The sequence below is a fragment of the Gracilinanus agilis genome, chromosome 3 (assembly GCF_016433145.1).
Source record: "Gracilinanus agilis isolate LMUSP501 chromosome 3, AgileGrace, whole genome shotgun sequence".
Classification (NCBI taxonomy): Eukaryota; Metazoa; Chordata; class Mammalia; order Didelphimorphia; family Didelphidae; genus Gracilinanus; species Gracilinanus agilis.
The window spans coordinates 189,712,852-189,733,398 of record NC_058132.1 but is presented as its reverse complement, the minus strand read 5'-3'; the positions used below and the strand labels follow the sequence as shown (position 1 = coordinate 189,733,398).

General features: G+C 34.7%; 1 protein-coding gene across 1 annotated transcript in view; it reads right to left on the bottom strand.

The window, feature by feature from the left end:
- The window catches only part of DDX10 (DEAD-box helicase 10), a 286,236-nt gene that overhangs the window by 51,360 nt on the left and 214,329 nt on the right, over window positions 1-20,547 (bottom strand). The window contains exon 17 of the mRNA XM_044669140.1: window positions 12,157-12,213. Within this exon, the coding sequence (XP_044525075.1) occupies window positions 12,157-12,213 (57 nt within the window). The remainder of the gene's footprint in view (window positions 1-12,156; window positions 12,214-20,547) is intronic.

Genomic DNA, 20,547 nt, shown 5'->3' with positions numbered 1-20,547 from the left:
AATTGGTTCTGATAGCCTAAGCCTGAAAGGCTGGGCTACTGGCAGGTTGGTTAATCCAAAATAACTGACCCCTCCTGGAGGCTCCTTTTATAATTGGAAGTCATTGAGAGAAACAGAGTTTATAATAGAGTTTTATCTGGACCCCATTAGGAGATCAAGAAACAGTCAGGATGGGTTATCTAAGATAAAAATCTGAAACTCCTCTCTTTGATTCCTTTTATGATCCACACCTTTTCTTATTGGAAAGCATTATAATCTAATTTTCTAGGAAAACTTTATGTTCTTAGTAAACCAGAAGTTAAGGAGCTAACAGTTTTTCTCTCCAAGACAAAAATGGCAGAAATTAAGCTGCCAGGCTATGAGTCCATTTTCAAGTCAAGGTCAAAATCAGGCAAGCTAGACAGTTAAACAATTTTGCCAGGTGTAGTCCTCAAAATAAAGTTAAAGACCCATTCATAAGGATATCTTTAAAATATTGTAACTTTTCCCAGAAATAACTTTCAGATAATGAGACTCACTCCCAACCTTGAATTCCAGGCTTAATCTTTTTATCTTGAGCTACTGTGATTTTTTTGTGCTTTGTAAAGTCATATGCCAATCATGACCTAATTCTGTATCTGCGCAGATGCGAAGCTTCTTTGTACTTTTGTGTGAGATGAGTTTTGAATTCTGTATATATTAAACTTTAGGCACCATGGCAAATTGGAGCAGCTATGAGTTAGCCACTGGCCGCTGTTCCCAAGTCTTTTTCATTCTTATCGCCAATGCCATCTTAGGCCATTCAAAACCCTGTCAGTATATAGAGCTGGACCTCTATAATATTGTTCCTTGAGAGCAGGGATTATTTCATTTCTGACAGTAGTAATCACCAGCACTTGGAGCAGAATCTGAAGCACAGTGGAACCATAATTAGAATTTGTTGACTGAACCACTGCTGTTTCTTCTTCCTATAATAAATAAGCTCACTCATCCCATAACGCCATTCTGCAGCTTCTCCCCCCTTCACTAACTATTTTTCTTCCAAGGTACTGCAAACAACAACAACAAAATAGTAGAGGCAATCTATAATTTAGTTTCGTAGCTGTTTTGCTGCACTCACAGATATTGATACACTGCTTATATACTAAAAATAACTAGGAATAGTATTCAAGCAAATAAGTTTTTACACACAGGCTTCATGTGTAAAAAACTACAAGAAAGTCAGATTTAAAAAAAATCCATAAAGGCAAAAAATGTTACAATAACCAAAAGCACACAATGCCTCCGCAAATCTAATCCTATGTATTAGAAGTTGATGCCAGTACAGGTCAAATTCTGTGGGTCCTTCTAAATTAGGAAGGCTTCAAGTACAGGCTAGGAAACAGACCATCTCTAGACCAGCACAGCTTACTCTGGAAAGACACATTACTACTTTAGACTCAGGGTGAAACTTTATGGCTAAAGACATTATTGAAGATCATCAATTAAGCTGCAGAAGGTTGTGATCTGAATCAGTACAAGGTCTATTTACAACAACAATAATAATTATAACTAAAATCATGGTTCCTCCAAGTAATTTCATAAGTAATAACTGAAGCTTCCACTGAGAATGCCAGTGTGGTTCTTCAAGCTAAAAAAGGCATCAAATTAAGCAACATATTCAACAAACATTTACTAAGCTACTACTTAACCAAAAAAGCCCTGGGTTGAGGATAAAGTAAAAAAAAAAGAATGCTGGTGGATCATTTGAAGTAAGGTAAAGTAAATAAAGTAAGTATTTAAAATGCCCATATTCTGGATCTAAAGAATGCACAACTAGGCAAATGCCCCCAAGGAGGTCTATGACAAGATGGTAAAAATATTCACAATACACAAAATATTCATATCAGTACTTTTTAGAATAGCAAAGAATAGAAACAATGTAGGTGTCCATTAGATGGAGAAGTTAGAAAAGCCTGGAGGCAGAGATGAAAGAATATTCCAGATAACAACAAAGCATATGCTTTAGGGCAGTGGTTTTATCCAGTTTGTGAGACCCATGAAAAAACAGAAAACAAACTCAAGAATGGTTAAACAAGTCATGCAGAAAAATGTAATAGGTTATTATTGTGGAAAGACTTATATGAACTGTTAAAACAAGCAAACACTGCAAGAAACAATATACACAATAACTAACAATTATCACAAAATTATGAAAAATGAATGCTGCAAATTACAGTAGCTCAAAAATAGAACTAGAGGAAGACAGCTGGGGAGGGGGGGAGAAAAGGACGTCTGTTAGTGTGGAATATTACATATAATGCTCGATTTTTTTCCTGATTTATTTTAACAATTTTATTGACTATTCTTTTCCCATTAAAAAAAGTCTTTGTGATAACAATGGCTTTCTGGGAGGCAGAATATAGATGCAGGAGGAAATCTAAGCAATGTAAAGACAAATCATGCCAACAAAATCTTTTTAAAAGACAAAAAGATGAGTATCTGTGCTTAAAATACATATATTTTATAAGAATTCTCCACTGCTATGAACTGACTGAAGGAGTAGTTCTTAAAAAATTCTTATAGATTCATTAAAAATAATGATAATAAGCTTATGGGTGTAGGCAAAAGTGATAAATTCAGAGTCAGCAATCCTGGGTTCAGTTCCTAGGCCTGCCATTTACTATCATGAAGTCAGTGGACAAAGAAGGATAACTGAGGGGTGACTGACAAGGTCCCTTTTAGCTCTAAATCTATGAAATACTATAACGCAACCAACAACAATCTATCAGGCTCCTGTATGGGATTATGTGAGAGAAAAATTCTAGGGAGCAAAGGAATGATCCTAACCTAAATTGTTTAAATTAGTTCTATAAAATGCTACCATTGAAACAACATTGTAGGAGGGCATTTAGTTCCATTACATTACTCTTATAAATGGATGTAAATAGATGAATTCCTATAAAAATATAAAATATCAAACTTAATAAAGTGGGGAAAAGTAGTAAGAGTGGACAATAACATATCATAAATTGGTTTAAGGTTTTCAAAGCGGATTATATACATTACCTCAGGTGATTTTTATATTACCTCTGTGACGGAAGTATTATATCCCTATTTTTATAGATTAGTTAACTAAGGCCTGAAGGTCTATGAATTGCCTACCAACATAAAGTTGATAAGTATGTAAGTCAGAATTTGCACTCTGGTCTCCCTAATTCTACGTCCAGCATCTAGCCATTATGCAATGCTGTGTCCTATTAGTAACCCAAACAACCTGATGTCAGAGAGAAAAACTGAATCAAGTTGTAAATAAACTTCCATAAAAAGAAAACTCTGAGGCCACATTGTTCTATAAGTAAATTCTATCGAACTTTTAAATAGCAAATATCACCCCTAAAAAACCTATTAGCTAAAAGAGGTAATTCTGTGAAACTCCTACTATGAGATAAGTACAATGCTCATTTCCCAAACCAAAGAAAATTAAAGCAGAGAAAGAGAATTGCCAAATGATATCACCAATGAATATTGGTACAATATTGGCTTCCCTCCAAAGCTGCTCCTTTTTGCTCTTCCGTCCCAGAACCTTTTGCTCCTCACCAATGGTCACTTGTCCTGCCTACTCAGTGTTCCAATGGCCCCAAAGTTCCAAAATGCCCTGGCTTACATTGCATCCTTACACTACTAAGTGCTTAATACGAGTTGTGCCAATTATCTCCCATCCAGATCTCCTCTTCAAAGGCTATATTTACATTGGCTAAAGCCTTGTAAAATGCCAAGTGAAACAATCAAGGAAACTTTAATGACTCTTTCTGTCATCTTTAAACAAACAAAAAAATTTTTTTTGACCCTGAGGAAAAGCTTAAATAAACTAGCTAGCACTCATATAACACTGTAAGCTTTGCAAAAGCACTTTACAAATATTGTCTCATTTTATCCTTACAACAACTCTGGGAAGTAGGTGCAAAATATTATCATCATTTAACAGATGAGGAAACTTGGGCAGACAAAGGTAAAGTGACTTCCTAGGGTCACCTCATATGTAGCTGAATTTGAATAAAGATCTTCCTGAGTTCAAGCATAATACTCTATCCACTGGGTCACTAGGTGCCTCTAACTACAACTATAGCATAAATACATAAACATGGACACTGTCTGACAACTAGGTTTTCATAGACGTTTAAAGGAAAAATATAAGACAAGAAACTTTGTTTCCCTTATTGAAAAAAATGGTAGGAAGGCATAATGGGTCTTACTTATTCTAGCAATAAGAAGGGTATTATTTTAATAGGTGACAATTAGGAAGTGAATGGCTCATCCACCCAAAAAATGAAGGACTATTCCACAGCAGTGCAGGGAAACGAAAGAGTTCATTAGCTTCAAATGGAAGAGCAATTTACAGCTTCAGGAAATACCTTCACTCATTTAGGAATTAGGACAATGAATAGATATTGTTTAGCTTTCATTTCAATTCATGCTATTTACCAGGGAACAATATTTCTAAAGTCCAAGTCAAATTCACTTTATGCTATTGCCAAAAAGAAATAAAAATGGCCAGTACAGAATCACACACTAGAGCAAAAACAGAGAAACCAAAAATTGGAGGAAACCTAACATCTAGGAAAATTAGAAACATTTATTAACAAATTTCTGAATATGCTACCACTAATTCTGCTAAGAGACAGTAATTTTTAAGTTCTGGAACTGCAGAGATCATTTCCAGTCCTCTAGTTTTAAAAATCAGAGAAGTTAAAATATCTTATCCAAAATTAATAAAGGTTAAGTTGGAAAGACATAATTTGAACCCAAGTCTTCTGACTCTGAATCCAACCCAACTATGTAATTCATTCTATGTTGTTGCTGTATTCAGCAGTTTCAGTAATACCCAACTCTTCATGAACTCATTTGGAGTTTTCTTGGCAAAGATACCAGAATACTTTGCCATTTCTTCTCTGGTTCATTTTATTGATGAGGAAACGGAGGTAAACAGAGTTAAATGACTTGCCTATGGTCACACAGCTAGTAAGTATGAGAAGCCAGATTTGAACTCAGATCTTTTTGACTCCAGACTATCACTCTATCCATTGAGCCATCTAGCTGTCCCAGTTCACACATACTAGAGAAATGTAGTCAAAATAGTTCTCTAAATGGAATAGATTAGATACAAAATATACAGGAGTAAAAGACCTCAACAATCTATAAGTTTGATAAACCCAAAGGTCTCAGCTTTTGGGATAAGAATTCCTAAATTCCTAGGCCAAGGAATATGCCAAAATAAAGGATGTAGCAATGGTGCATAACCGTGAAAACTTCATGTTCTATATTTTTTCAATTATCCATTTATTTGCAATTAATTGTTCTTTATTTAGAGTCATTATAACATTATTTCATCTGTAACATACAAAGAGAGAAAAAGGAAAAGGGATAGTGTTCTGTGGGGGAGGAGGTATAATCTATATATAGCTCAACAAATAATTCTAAGCAGCTACTGAGTAGTATGCTTGGTACAGAAGAAAACAAAGTCCCTTCAAGGAACTTAACATTTTTTTCATTAGGTCTTTACTGTAGGATTTTAAATTCAAAAAAGGAAAGGTACCGGGGAAGCCAAGAGCCAGGACAACAAAGTATACAAGAGCACCTATCAAAACTTCCCTAAATGAATAGAAGCCCAATACTTCTGAGGAGAGTCAGGGAAGGAATACAACCTGAACATTCTATGATACAGAAGAAGGCCATGATTTTAATCAGGAGTGTCTGAGGTTAATTTTCCATCTCTGATGTCAACAAAAAAATTTCAGTGTCTACAAAAAGGAAGCAGGAATGCCCCACATCCCCCTTATAAGCAAGGTGCATAGAGATTTCCAAAAGCAAAAAGGGTCAATGTTAGACAAGAAAAAGATGTTTCTAGAACAGATTTAGCATCTGTAATAAGAATCACCCCAAAACAGGTGATTTTGAACTACCACAAAGGAATATTACAGGTAAGAATCACTGGATCATAAACTAAGAGCTAGAAGGGATCTTAAAAAACATCAAGTGAGTCGGCTTCATTCTACAGTTTAGGAAGGTAAGAAACAATTACATTAAGAGACTTGTCCAACTATGCACATGCCCATTCTTAGATGAATATGAGGAAGGGAGTTGGAGGAAATATATCTTTCTATAAGTAAATATAATGACTACTAAGATCCTGGAAAATTAACTTTAAATTTTATTATTATTATAGTCTTTTCATTATTACTGTATCCAAACTTGGGCTCAAGACCATTTTTGTTTAATGTGGTACTACATATTACATAAGCTGGTCAAAAGATTTTACAGGAAAATCAGTAAAAGCCAACATAAGAGAAGAGAGGGGGCATGTGGAGATGTCAATTTTGTTCATTTACATTCTTTCTATATTTTTTTCTGACTAATGTAACACATGCTTAGATTTTGACATATTAGTCTTCTAGAGCTAAATAAGCACTAATACAAAGTAAAGTCTAATATTACATTCTAAAGAATTAATTTCACATAATGCTATAAGCTATTTCTTAAGCTACATTCATTCATATCCTTGGTTCACACCAATCTTATTCTACAATTTAAAAAGAAAATGTTTTCTCTTCAAAGGTATGCATAATCACATGATGTATCTTGGCATTTCTTCAAAATCCTTTCTGTCAGTTTTAGATTGATGGATTCTTATCACCATCAAAGAAACTTTGGAAAATCTGGCAGGATAATTAATTAAAGCCATGTTAAAAAGTCCGCACCCAGGAAATAATGTTGTTTTTTTGTGGTAATGACTGCATTTTTTCTCAAGAATCTATTTTCTGATTTAAACTTAGTTGTTCAAAAGTAGCTAGTTTCCCTGTATAGTTCAAACATTCCTGCCCTTAAAAAAGGCATGTAACTAGATAATTAAGTAAAAATCTAATTAGATGAAATTTTATAGAGATAAATATATTCTTACATTTAAATTTTAAAAATCTTCACAAATACAACATGGGAGAAATGTAGCCAGTCTCATCAGAAAAAGAGCTGGTTGTTTTAATGAGTTAACATGAGTTCCCACTAGGATATGGGATCCAGAAAAGCTAGCAAAACCTTAGCTTATATTAAGAAAATTATTCTCTTTAGAAACAGAGAGAAGATAGATAGTCTACTATACTCTGATCTGGTCAGACTATATACATGGGGTATTACCTTCAGTCCTGAGAACTTTATTCAAGATATTGATGGTTATGATAAGGAGGAAGAGAAGAAAGAGGACAATGAAAGTTAACATTTATATAGCACCAAAACACTTTAGAAATATTATTGTATTTTTATCCTCATGACAACTCTGGGACGTAGGTATTATTATCCCCATTTTGCATATTAGGAAGCTGAGAAAGCAGTTAAATAACTTGCCCAGGTTCACACAGCTAGCAAAATCTATGGCTAGGTTTGAATTCAGGTCTTCCTCATTTTAGGTAGAGAGTTCAATCTACTGAACCACCTAGATGTCTAACATAGATAAGCTGAAGACTATTAAAAGGAAGGCAACTGAGGAGGGTAAAATGCTTTGTGATCATAACAGGAAGACTGGTCAAAAGAATTAAGAGAAGTAAAGACTAAGAAAGATATGCTAGCTATATTCAAGTTATCTGATGTGAAAGAGGTGGGTTAAACTGATTAAAAAGGTTGGTGGAACTCAAGTCTGTGGTGTTGTGTGCTCTCAGGCACAGAGAGCAATATGGCTACTCTCAGGTCTGGGGAATCTTAAAAACGTGATCTGACTGTTGAGAAATGATTAATAAAAGATTTAATAGAGTATAAAATCCACGAAATAGGTGATAAAGGAGGGCTAAGGGAATCCCTAAGTTAATACAACTACACTTATCCCAGAACCCACTGACCAGGAAGGGTCTCTTCAGTCTCCAACAATGTTGGAGCTACTCTATCTATCTCTCTCTAAATTTCCCCAAATCTCCCTAATTCTTGCTACCAAACTCTATAGCCTCTCCAAACAGTTTTGGTCAAGGAACAGAGTAAGTGACTGGATCAGGGTAGGTTACCACAATGGCCTGGTCACCTAGAGGCAGGCTAAGCCTATGGAGGTACTGTTGCAGTTCAGTTTAGTCAAGCTTGATTTCTCTCTTTTCAAGTAGTTCAAATAGATGTCCCTCAAATCAGGAAAATGCTGGCTGGAATCTCACAGGGAAGAACAGGAACCAAAGTGGGAGGTCAGCAAGGATCACAAGCTGGATCAGAGGGAGAGCCAAGTCCAGAAGCTGTGACCTCTCTCATTGCTTCCAAACTCCTTCCAGGCTGTGAGTTAACCCCCTAAGAAGTCTCTCTCTCAGAATTCCGAGAGTCCAAACCTCTCAGCATTCTTTCCCTTGCATTCCAGACCAAATCCGCTATTTTCTGCCACTCATCACATTTTCCTCTATCCTTGATTCCTTTCTCGCAGATATAAGAGGTTGTTCTGTTGACAATATGATCCTAAATATCTCTTACTAGACTCTGTCAATAACAAGTCTTTATGATGATTTATAAACTCTATCCCTACTACTATAATTTATTATTATAATTTAAAACTATTTGATATCCTCTGTGGCAAGATAGTTACCAATATATATTTGTAAATATTAAGTCATATTAAGCATTTTTAACAGTCTTCTTTTTGGAATTAAACAAGGCCATTTTCATTAACCTTTCTTTCCCTATCCATGTTTCACAAGACTTTTCTAGATGTAATAAACATGTATAAAATTTCTCATAATATGCCTAAGGGCTCTGAAGATATAGTTGTTGTCCCTTTCGTGTGTGTGTGTGTGTGTGTGTGTGTGTGTGTGTGTGTGTGTGTGTGTGTGTGTGTATCTATACTCACTGTACAGTAAAAACCCCAAAGACTTTAGCAACATTATTTTTTCAAAACTTACTTCAATGAAAGAAAGAAAGGAGCAATGGAGGAATGGAGAAAGAGAAGAATAGGAGGAAAGCAGGATGAGATGAAGGGAAGAAGGGACAATGGAAGGGAGGGAGGAAGAGTTTGGATTCATGATTTTATCCTTTCTAATGCTTCAGATTGCAATCCTATCACTCAATCTCACTTCCTCTTAAATTCTCCACAGAAGGTCCATATAAAATGCTTGCAACTCCTTTGCAGATCTTGACATTGCAATAATGGAGTACAAGGGTTAGCTATCCTCCTTCTTTTGCTAGGTGACTAATCCACTTCCCTTTTCAGCCATATTTTTTGTCCTTAGGCCAACCCGCAATTTTGATTTTTCTTGAATTTTTTTCAATAAAGTTCATGACCTTAAGGATACCTGCTACAGAATATTGTTATTATGGTAAAATCCTGCCTGTTCCATTCTCTTACCTGCATACAAAAGGACCTCAATATGTATAAATGAATTATCTTGATATTTTGTAAAGATGAGAAAATAGATATATGGATCTGTTCTTACTGATGGTTTTCACTGTCATCTTTCATGGACAGTAACATCTGTGCTTTCCCCCCCCCCCCAAGCTTCTAGTATTCTTCCCTATCAAATATCTTGCAAACAATCTCTCAATACCCCATCAAAATCAAGCCTTTGTTTTATGGCATTTGGGAATATTCTTTTTTCTTCAAAAGTTGAAGAGGCCAGAGTAAATTGGATTTGACCTAAGAATTTAAGAAATTAACAACCTCAAGATATCAACAATCCATCACATTTATATAAAGGTTAAATTTGTGTGTGTCTATGTAAAAACATATACACTATAAAATGCTATAATGTTGCCCCTTAAGAGAAAGAAGGCAGTTTTTACCTTGAGGTTTCAAGAGAACACATACTTTTTCAATGCATTACAATGTACAAAGTAGTCTATCCAGTAACATCCTCTAAGTTTACTGTATAGTAACAAGATACTAAACGGCCTTTATTGCTAACACTTCAATCTGAAGAAGGACTGAGTGCAAAGGTGTGGACACTAGTTAATTCCTTAAGCTCCATCTATCAGCCTAAACCTGTCATTGCTGCCATTCTCTGGTATTCTGAGGAATGTCTGAACTTTGGCTTCAAATTATCTATTCATCCCTCTGGTAATACCCTTTCTTTCAAAACAGCTGCCACCTTAGAACACTAAAAGAAAGATACACTAAAATAAAGATAAAAGATACACATAGATGAATCTAAACTAGTGAGAAGAAAACACAGCGTCTCTATGAACAGCAAAGCCACAACAGATGTTGAAAGTCTCCTTTCTTGACTATTCAAACATTGTGCCTACTGAAAGAAAACAGGAATTACTTTTGTCAAAAGTTTTCTTTCCTTCTCTCCTCCACACAGATCGTTGAAAATGAAATGAGAAAAAGGAACTAAAATGAAGAAGTGTCTGACTTTGGGAGTGCACAGAAGAGAGACATTTTTCTCTTAAGGGCTGTTGGAAATACAACCAAATAAGCTTGATGGGCATTCAGCTTACCAACACTAGACTCACTATCTCTAGAAACCCTATGGAGAAGAAAAGAAGAGGCATCAAGGAAAGGTTAAAAAATAAGAGAAGCTTTGCTAAGGCTAAACTATTATGAAATAACTACTAAAATCTTTTTCCCCCTATAATTCTATTCTAATTGGAATTGTGTAATTATATGTTCCTAGCATTTGTTTACCAAAAATATATGGCACAAATATGGCACTTCAGAGTTTACAAAGTGCTTTACATACAATTTTCTTATCTGATCCTCACAAAAACCCAGTCAAGTAGATGAGGAAATCTACTAAAATCTTAACATCACATCTACAGAAATGGATAAAAACAAAAACAAAAAAAGAATGGATTTTCTTTTGTCTCTATAGTATGGCTTTCATTTAAACCATTTTAAAATGTAGAAACAAGAGCTTCTTATAAAATAAGATTTACATTTTATATTGAATATGCAATATTCAGAGACGTTAAATGCTTTCATTAAGCTCTGATATGCTTACTAAATTTAAATTTCTTGATTTTTAGTCCCTGGGATATAATATTTATGCCATGGCGGTACATGCATGTTTTAAAAATATATGCAAAATCTGGCACGTGATCCAGTAATCAAGTTGCATATGCCACAGCTCTCTTTGTGAGACACCTTTGAAGATGGAGTGAAATTTAATGCTGAACATAAGCGCAGTCTTTTCATCTTTTACTGTAAAGTAATTGCTTCCTACTTCAGAACTATGGTATGAGTTATCATCTTAGACTTTGTTCTCTAAATGCCATGGCCAGCACAGAAAAAATCTGACAAATAACATTATAGGCTTACTCAAGAGAGTCAGATCTTTGCTAAATGCCAAGAAGAAATCATGGCTATTCAGGCAAAGCATAATGAGATACTGTATGAGGAATGACATATGTTATCGGCCCCCACTACAGGAAATCATTTCACCTGAATGTCCTCAGCAAAGCACAAGCTGAACCCAGTGAAGTACTAAATATGCCAGAGAAAAATAGAGTGTATTTACAATTATACATGTGCAACTAAGAATTCATGTGAATTGATATTCATGTCAAGAATGTGGGATGCAGAATTTTCCCCCTGAATTCTAGAATGTGAACCAACACAACTTAACATTTTCTTAGCTGTTAGTATATAGCAGGGGTCGGCAACGTATGGCTCTCGAGCCATTATCTGGCTCTTTTGAGGGCCACGTATGGCTCTTTCTGCAGGAGCCATAAGGTCAATTTTTTTTCAGGCACTGTTACAGGAGTGTGCACTGTGAGCACTGTACGGCTCTCACAAAATCACATTTTTAAAAATGTGGCGTTTATGGCTCTCACGGCCAAAAAGGTTGCTGACCCCTGGTATATAGGGTACCCATAAGCCTGTTCATTAGAGACTATAGTTTAAAACATTTTGGAATAGAGTAGACTTGTATTCTCAAGAGGTTTGGAGGGGAGGAGGGGTAAGGGGACCAGAAAGGGGAGAAATATATAACCACAAACAAATAAGCAAGCAATAACTTTACATTCCCCTTACCTATATAACTAATAGTCACATCTGAAAAAGAAAGGCAAATAAAAAAAAGAAAATGACAGGTAAACATAAAAGAAAAGAGGCTTAAATACAACTCTAATCCCACACTGAGTAGAGGAAAAGGCTTAAAGTGAAATTATACTCCTGGAAAAAATGATTATAGATAAGATCCACTTCAACCTTATCCTCAATGTTTTGGTCAAAATAAAAATCCTTACCTTTGCTTGTTTCTTTCTTGCTTCTCTTTTGGATTCCTTCTCTTTAAGCCTTTTTTCCTACAGAGGAAAAAAAAAATTATAAACTGTGAGTAACCTGTTAACCTATTATTATTTTGGAAGTAAAAGATTAAAATCTCATTTCTTAAATTCTAGTACCTACTTACATAGAAAATGCATTAGCATGATAAGGAAAGAAAATCACAAAATAATGCATCTCAACCACATAGTTTTGTCTTAAAAAGGGGAATATATAGAGTACAGAAACAATACTCACTGACAACCTATTCCTCAAGGAGGCTATAATCTGCTTTCAAAGCAAAACCAGAATTAAAATATTCTAACAAATAATGTAAGAGCCACTTTTGTAAAGAATGCCATTACATAAAAATGTCTTATTAACTCAGTTTTCCAATGACCAGTCAACATTTTCCCAAATGCAAGGAAGACACCTAAAATGTAAAAAAGAAAAAGAAAAAAAAGACCAAAAGAAAAAAATTTCAAAAACGTTCAGCCTTACAAAATGTCCCATTTATAGTTCAAAATAATGTTGTTTTTGTATCAAGTACAAAATTGCAACTTCCAACTTTAAGCCAAAGTTTGGGTTTTTACTTGCAGAAACATTAATTCCTAATAAATATATGAATAAGATACTGAATTAAAAGCATTTCAAATGTGCTCATATAAAGTGTGTGTGTGTGTGTGTGTCTACATAAACATTTGTGTTACAAAATACTTCTTGTTTTATTGGATGACTAGATTCATCAAAATTCCAATATTATTTAAATTTATTTTTTTAAGTAACAACAATCAAAAGGTTGATAGCTTCTGGGCTAGCAGCCAGTGAAAGTAGAGAGAGCATTGGTCTAGAATCAGTGAAATAACTAGATTCATACTGCAACTTTACTAATTACCTATGTATGCCCCAGTAAATTAGTTCTTTCATCTATTAGATGAGAATAAACTAAATCATCTCTAAGATCTTCTGGATGTATAATCATATTCTTATAAATATACATTTTAGTAACACCTCATCATCTTTGTTATTTGACTCCTTTTGTAATAATCTTAAAAAGGATGCAGAGGACCAACTTCTAACTATTAAGAAATGCTTCACATACAGATACTCAGATTGAGGAAACTTTTTTTTTAAAGGGTTGTTCTTCAATAGTTATAGACAGAGTGATAGGATGTAAAGAGTAAGGTATTAGAAATGCATATTCTGGACTAAAATATTGTAAGAGTGACTCTACTATTAAATAAAAGTGTTATCTTAGGCAAGTTACTAAATATCTGCATATTTTTGTCCTTTCCTATAAAACTGGGACAACAATTTCTATCCTATCATGCTTTTTCAAGTAAACTTGTTGGATTTCTGATAGGTCCCTAAAAGGTGTAACAGGGCAATTAAATGACACAGTGTATAGAATGCCAAGTCAGAAGTCAAAAACACTTATCTTACTGAGTTCAAATCTGGCCTCAGTCACTGGCTATCTCTTTGATCCTGGGCAAGTCACTTAACCCTGTTTGCCTCAGTTCCTGTAAAATGGGTTGGAGAAGGGAATGGTAAACCACTCTAGTATCTCTGCCCCCCAGAAACCACAAATCAGTTCATAAAGAGTTGGGCAGTATCAAACAACCGAACAACAAACAGGCATAATTCCAAGGGATTGATAATTTTCCCTAAAGCTGTACAGATAAGGAGAAAGGTTGAATGTACTGTAGTAAACTGGATTTGACAATTCAATAAACATTTATTAGGCACTACTATATGTCAGGACCTATCCTAGATACTGGAGACACAAGATAAAAAAGAAGTGGTTGCTGAAGTCAAGAAGTTTAAAATCTTCCAGTATACTAAATGATAGATAGCATCTTTTAGTTATGTTATCTATGAAGTAGAGATACTTCTCTTTCTTCTAGTTTTCCAAAATATATAAAACTAGAAGACAAAAAAGTCTCTCATCTTGAAAATCCAAAGAATATAGATATCGCAGAGCCCATGCATTTTATCCCTTCTTAAACACTGAGTTATATGAACAATACCTGATTATGTGATGTTCCCAGTGGGGTAATCATTAGTTCTGCCTTACTTTATTATTCAAGACCATGAAAGGAAATTGGAAATAGAAAAAGCCAACTGAACATTTATCAAACTCCTACTATATGCCAAGCACTGTGATGTGCATAAAGGAAATCCCTTCCTCCCAGGGTCCTGAACTTTCTTCTTGCCTGGCCCATCCCATTAGCGTGGTTGGAACTCTCCAAACAGAGGTCATGGGTTAAGAATCCTAGGAACATTATCCGAAACTAAACTCAGGTGTGGGGCAGAGACTTTGATTGGTTTCTGAGATGTGAAAGACCAACTCAGAGAGACAGGAAGTGATGTGGAGAAAGGGGCTATAAAAAGATGAGACCATAGAGGAGATTGGGCTTTTGGCATGAGTTTGCTACTGATTCTTCTACTCCATTCGGCATTGGTGGCTCAGGTGGAAGACACCCTCGTGGGCTGGTAAGACTTGCTCTGAAGAAACTACCAGACTTCCAAGTGGAGATCTGGACCTTGTTGGGGAGTGAGCTGAATTTCTATGGATCAGACTTTAGAGTGATAGCCTAGAAAATAATTTTCTACTTCCTTCCTTATTTCTTTCTTATAGTATATTTATATTAAATTGTTAAAAGCTATTATCATCCTCATGACTTAAGAGTTAATTTTATAAACAGTGACCACAACAATTTTTTACTAATGTTTTTTAATAAAACCAATTTTAAATATTACATGTAGCATTTTAATTATTACATATTACATTTATTTTCATTATTACAGATGGGAGCATGGGCTAAAAAATATTAAGAAATACAGAAAGTGACTCTGAAAGCAACATCATACTATATATAATATGCTTTAGTCTATGATGTTCATAACCATTCAACTATCATTTTGCATTTTTTAGGACTCATTAGTGGAACAGTGGTTCCATGGCATTTGAAGATTGAATAAATGAATGAAAAATATTTATTAAGGTCTTACAATGTGCCAAGCATTATGGGACAGTCTGGAAATCAAACAATAACAAGAATAACAGGGGCTCCTTCAAGGAGCTTGTGGGCAGAAATCATATTGAATCTTTGAAAATTCCTTATTCTAGTTGACAAAAGTGCTGAACACACAGTATAAATTTAAATATTTCATCATGATCATTGATGCAGAGCAGTAAACTAGTGCAACTAGTTAAATGACTTTTGATGTGTCAGAGAGAGAACTTGAATCCAGGAGTTCCTGTCCTCTATACCACACTGTCTATCATTCATTCTCTTCCTAGCTGTTCTTCTAAGGCTCTTTACTTTGACAACAGGACTTTTTTACCCTGGAGCATCCCTTGGCCATGATGACAGCCCTTTCCCATTGATGAGATACTTCTAGAGGACTCCAATTTCGGGATAGGCCCAAGATGATTATGTTTCATTCCCTCTTGGTTGTGCTTTTGATTTTCTTGACTTTCCCATCATGCCTCTTTGTGGGTATCTTATTCTCCCCCAAACTCCTTAACTACTTCTCTACTTTTCAGCTTCCTTTTATGTTATCTTCCCTCATTAGAACATAAACTCTGCAAAAACGGGGACAGTCTTTCTTTTTGCTTGCTTTTGTAGTTCTAAACCATAGCAAAGCACTTGACATATAGAAACCGCTTAATAAATGCTTACTGCCTTGTTGGCCTACTTCTTCTTTTTTTTTTTATTTTTATTTTTCCATGGTTACATGATTCATGATTTTTCCCTCCCCGCTCCTGAAGTTGACAAGCAATTCCACTGGGTTATACATGTATCATTGTTCAAAATTTATTTCCATGTTACTCATATTTGCAGTAGAGTGATCTTTTAACATCAAAACCCTAATCATATCCCCATCGAACCATGTGATAGATCACATGTTTTTCTTCTACGTTTCTGTCCCCACAGTTCCTTCTCTGTATGTGAATAGCATTCTTTCTCATAAGTCCCTCAGAATTGTCCTGGGTCATTGCATTACTGCTAATAGAGAAGTCTGTTACATTTGATTGTGCCACAGTGTACCAGTCTCTGTGTATAATGTTCTCCTGGTTCTGCTCCCTTTACTCTGCATCAATTCCTGGAGGTCTTTCCAGTTCACATGAAATTCCTCCAATTCATCATTCCTTTCAGCACAATAGTATTCCATCACTATCAGATACTACAATTTGTTCACCCATCGCCCAATTGATGGATACCTCCTCATTTTCCAGTTTTTTGCCACTACAAAGAATGTGGCTATAAATATTTTTGTACAAGTCTTTTCCCTTATTATCTCTTTGGGGTACAAACCCAGCAGTGATATGACTGGATCAAAGGGCAAGCATTCTTTTAAAGCCCTTTGTGCACAATTCTAAATTGCCTTTCAGAATGGTTGGACCAATTCACAACTCCATCAGCAATGTATTGGTGTTCCAATTTTGTTGATGGCCTACTTCTTAAATACTCTGTATTGAATATCATTTACCTACTTAAAATTTTTTTTCCCAATTACATGTAGAAACATTTTTTGACAATTGTTTTATGACATTTGGAAATTCAGATTCTCTCTCTCTCTCTCCTCCTTCCCCAAAGAGATAAATAGTCTGATAAAGGTTATACTTGTTCCATTTACTACATAACAAGATCTATAGACAAAAAAGTTAAGCAGCAAAACAGTATTTTGACAAAGACCTTCCATTGTTCTCCAGACAAGCAGCATGTGAAAGACTATGATATAAGTAGTGGAGAAAATGCTAGAATTGGAGTCTAAAAGATACGGGTTCAATTCTTGCCCCCAATATATACTATAACAAGGAAGAAATCACCTAACCTCTCAAATCTACTTATCCAGCCTTAAAAGTCTTTACTGACATCCAATCTCACAATTCTAACTCCATATTGAACATCTCAAACTGGATATCTTTTATTTATTTTAAATTCAACATGTCTAAAACTGAACCCATTATCTTTCCTCCAAACTTCCCTTTTACTATCAAGGGGACTACCAATCCCTCAGGCTCACAATATATGTGTTACTCTCTATTCCTTACTCTCTCTCACCCCTCCAATACCCAAAGTCTATCAATTTCACAATTTCACTTCCACAATATTCTGGAATGTGCCCCCTTCTTTCCTCTGATACTGCTACCATCTTGGTACAGGCCTGGACTACTATGAATCTTGCTGGTTGATCTTTCTGTGCCAATCTCCCCATTCAATCCATCCTCCCCTTGGTTATTAAAATGATTCTCCTAAAGCCCAGGTCTGACCATATCACTCTCACTATTCAGTAGACCCCAGGAGTTTCCTATTACTTCCAGGATCAAATATAAAACTGTGTGTTTAGCATTAAAAGCCTTTACTAAACCCTAGTACCAACATAAGTTCTTTTTTTCCTAACCCATATCCCCTCAGCCTCTACTTTGCAATCCAGTGACAACTGCATCCTTGGTGTCTCCTATGCACAGAATAATTTCCCCCTCATCTTTGCCTTTATACTTCCTTGGCTTCCTAAAAGTATCAACGAAAATTATACTGTCTTCAAGAAGCCCTTTAACCTTTTCCCCTTAATTCTAGTGCCTTCACTTGATTATTTCCAATTTATCCTAGAGATAGCTTGTTATACTATTTGTTTGTCTCTCCCTTTAGATTTGGAGTTCCTTAAGAAGCAACTGCCTTTTGCCTTTCTTTGTATTCCCAAAACTATGGATAAACTGATTCTCTGAGCCTTAGTATCTACAATTGTAAAATGGGGATAATATCTATTACATATAGGGTTTGTGGGGCTCAAATGAAATATAATGTATACACAACATTTTGTGAACCTTAAAGTCCTATAAAAATTTCAACTATAATTATTGCTTTAATTCAGGCTATGGGCTGCAATGAAGTCTCTGGAACAATGTTACTTCAGATCATCAGCACTTTACTTTCCCCAGAAAAAATTCATTTAGCTATGCAGTTTCACAAGTTATATTTTCATCTAATCAATATATCTTAGTCAAACAATATCTTTGCTTCTTTTATTATTAATAATATTCAGTACTCCAAAGGTACTTTTGGACATTAACTAATTAATGTGAAATACTCTCTTATAAAGGGAAAAGTTATGAGCTGCCATTTTAGTCATACAAATCTCTTCAGTAATTCTTCAATAATTGATCCTCTTCCAGTTCCCCAAGTGACTTGTCAATATGATCATAATCATGAAAGATCTTTTTGCAAATATAAGGCATTTCATATAAACTTTTAATCTCATAATGGGCAGAGGGGAAAAATGTGGAACATACATTTATATATAGTTCTCACTTTATGCCAGGCAGGCAACTGTGCTCTGTGCTTTTTACAAATATTATTGGATCCTCATAAATATGAAGCAAGATAAGAGTTATTAATGTCATTTTATGGTTGAAGAAATTGACTCAATTGACTCAAAGAGGCTTAAAAAATGACTTAAATAGGGTCACAAAAGTAGTAAGGGTCTGAGGCCAGATTTCAACTTAGTCTTTCCTGACTCCAGGCTCAGTGCTATATATCCTCTGTGTTTAAATAAAATTTCTGCTTCATCATTTTTCTCTTTTTAAAATATAGATCAAATGTTTTCTCATTACTGATTAAACTGACAAATTCATCACTTCTCAGATATATGTATATGCACATATATATATATAAACACCTTTTTTTTTTGACCTGTGATTTTAGTGGTATAACAAATTTTAATGTGAAAACTCACTCATTCTATCAAGACAGATTTGTAATTTGCCTATAGCTTACAGTTTCAGAGAACTGACATGGTACCAAGAGGGTAAGTAATGTACCATAATTATATGTCTAATGTAGAACCTGAACCCAGGTGGTCCTGATTTGAATTTTGTAACTCTCTTTTATATTGTCTCTCCATGTCACTCATATCCCAGATCATTTCTTTATAAGGTCTGAGGTTTTATCTAATAATTTGCTTTGCTGAAGTTCTTGACTACTCACAATGAACAAATTACTAATTTTTAAAAGAGGATTTTGATTGAAAACATAGTAGGTGTTCAATATTAACTTGCTAATAGGAAATATAATATGCTTCTTTTAAGACAAATTATATTTCACTCAAGTGTTAAAAAGTTGAGAGGAAAAAATTATTAATAGTAGTAATTTTTAGATTATTCTTCTTGACTATTCTCTGCAAATAGATATTATACAGTTAACTGGGTAAATGCTAATATAAAGAAGGATAAAACATTAGCATACAAAGTTAGAATAGTTGGCAAAAGTGAAAAGGAATGAAACCATGAAGATATTATGGTTATTTAAATGACTACAGAGGATAGAGGAATGAAAAAAGAAACACAGTTTTACTGGGTTAGAAAACAGAATTTCATTTCTTCAAAAATGAAAACAGTTAGTCCATCAATCAATAAAGATTTATTAAGTACCAGCTATGTGCCAGGCAGTGGCATAAGCAGAGAAGAGCAGATGAATGGTAAAAATAAAGGAAAATAGGAAAGGAGGATAAGATTTGGTGAGATGAAAAAAGCACAAGGGAACAAAGCATAATCAAAGAATTTTAATTTAATTAATTCTTATTTCATGCTATATAGACCAACAATTTAATGAAGGTGGTCAAAACTCAAAATTGAGTTTTTACCCCCATCCCATCATTTTAATTTACCAAAGTAGCTCAATATCTTAAAGGTTTTCTACTTGGTTTTCAAGAAGGGCTTGGCATAAACTGCTTCATATACAAAAAAGAAGGCAATATTTTGTCTTTCATTCTGCTATGCTACAAATGATTAACTATAAGGAAAGCATTGAATTCAATAATGAAAATCAAATTCACCTAGGACAAGAAAACAGAAAATCACATTTCAGGGTATAATACTCCACTGATGTTGCAGAAGAAGACAGTACTAGTCTTGAGTTCATAATTTTCAAAGAAGAAAATATTATAAAATTGGAATTGCATTATAAGGACATGAATTTCATCTTCTCACTCAATGGGGACATTCAATCTACTCCAGATTTGTCTTGGAACAATTATTACATTTTTAGAGTAGCAGATATCCAGGTCACACAGAAGAGCAAAAAGAAGGCTTTCCACAATGGTAAGGATCTATCATGTGGCAAAGAGAGGACTTCCATCTCCCTTCCTATTTCATTATTATCACAAACCATTTTAATAAGACATGACTCATTGCAAGTTTCCCTCTTAAGAGCTTAGCTACCCAATTATTCTTCATAATGTGAATTGAGCCAAAAACTTCAGTTCTGGTTTGTGTGCTTGTATACATATACATGCACAGGTATAGTGTATAGATAGACAGACAGGAAATAAGCAGATTAAGGCAGCTAGTGTAACTACTGTCAGGTCCT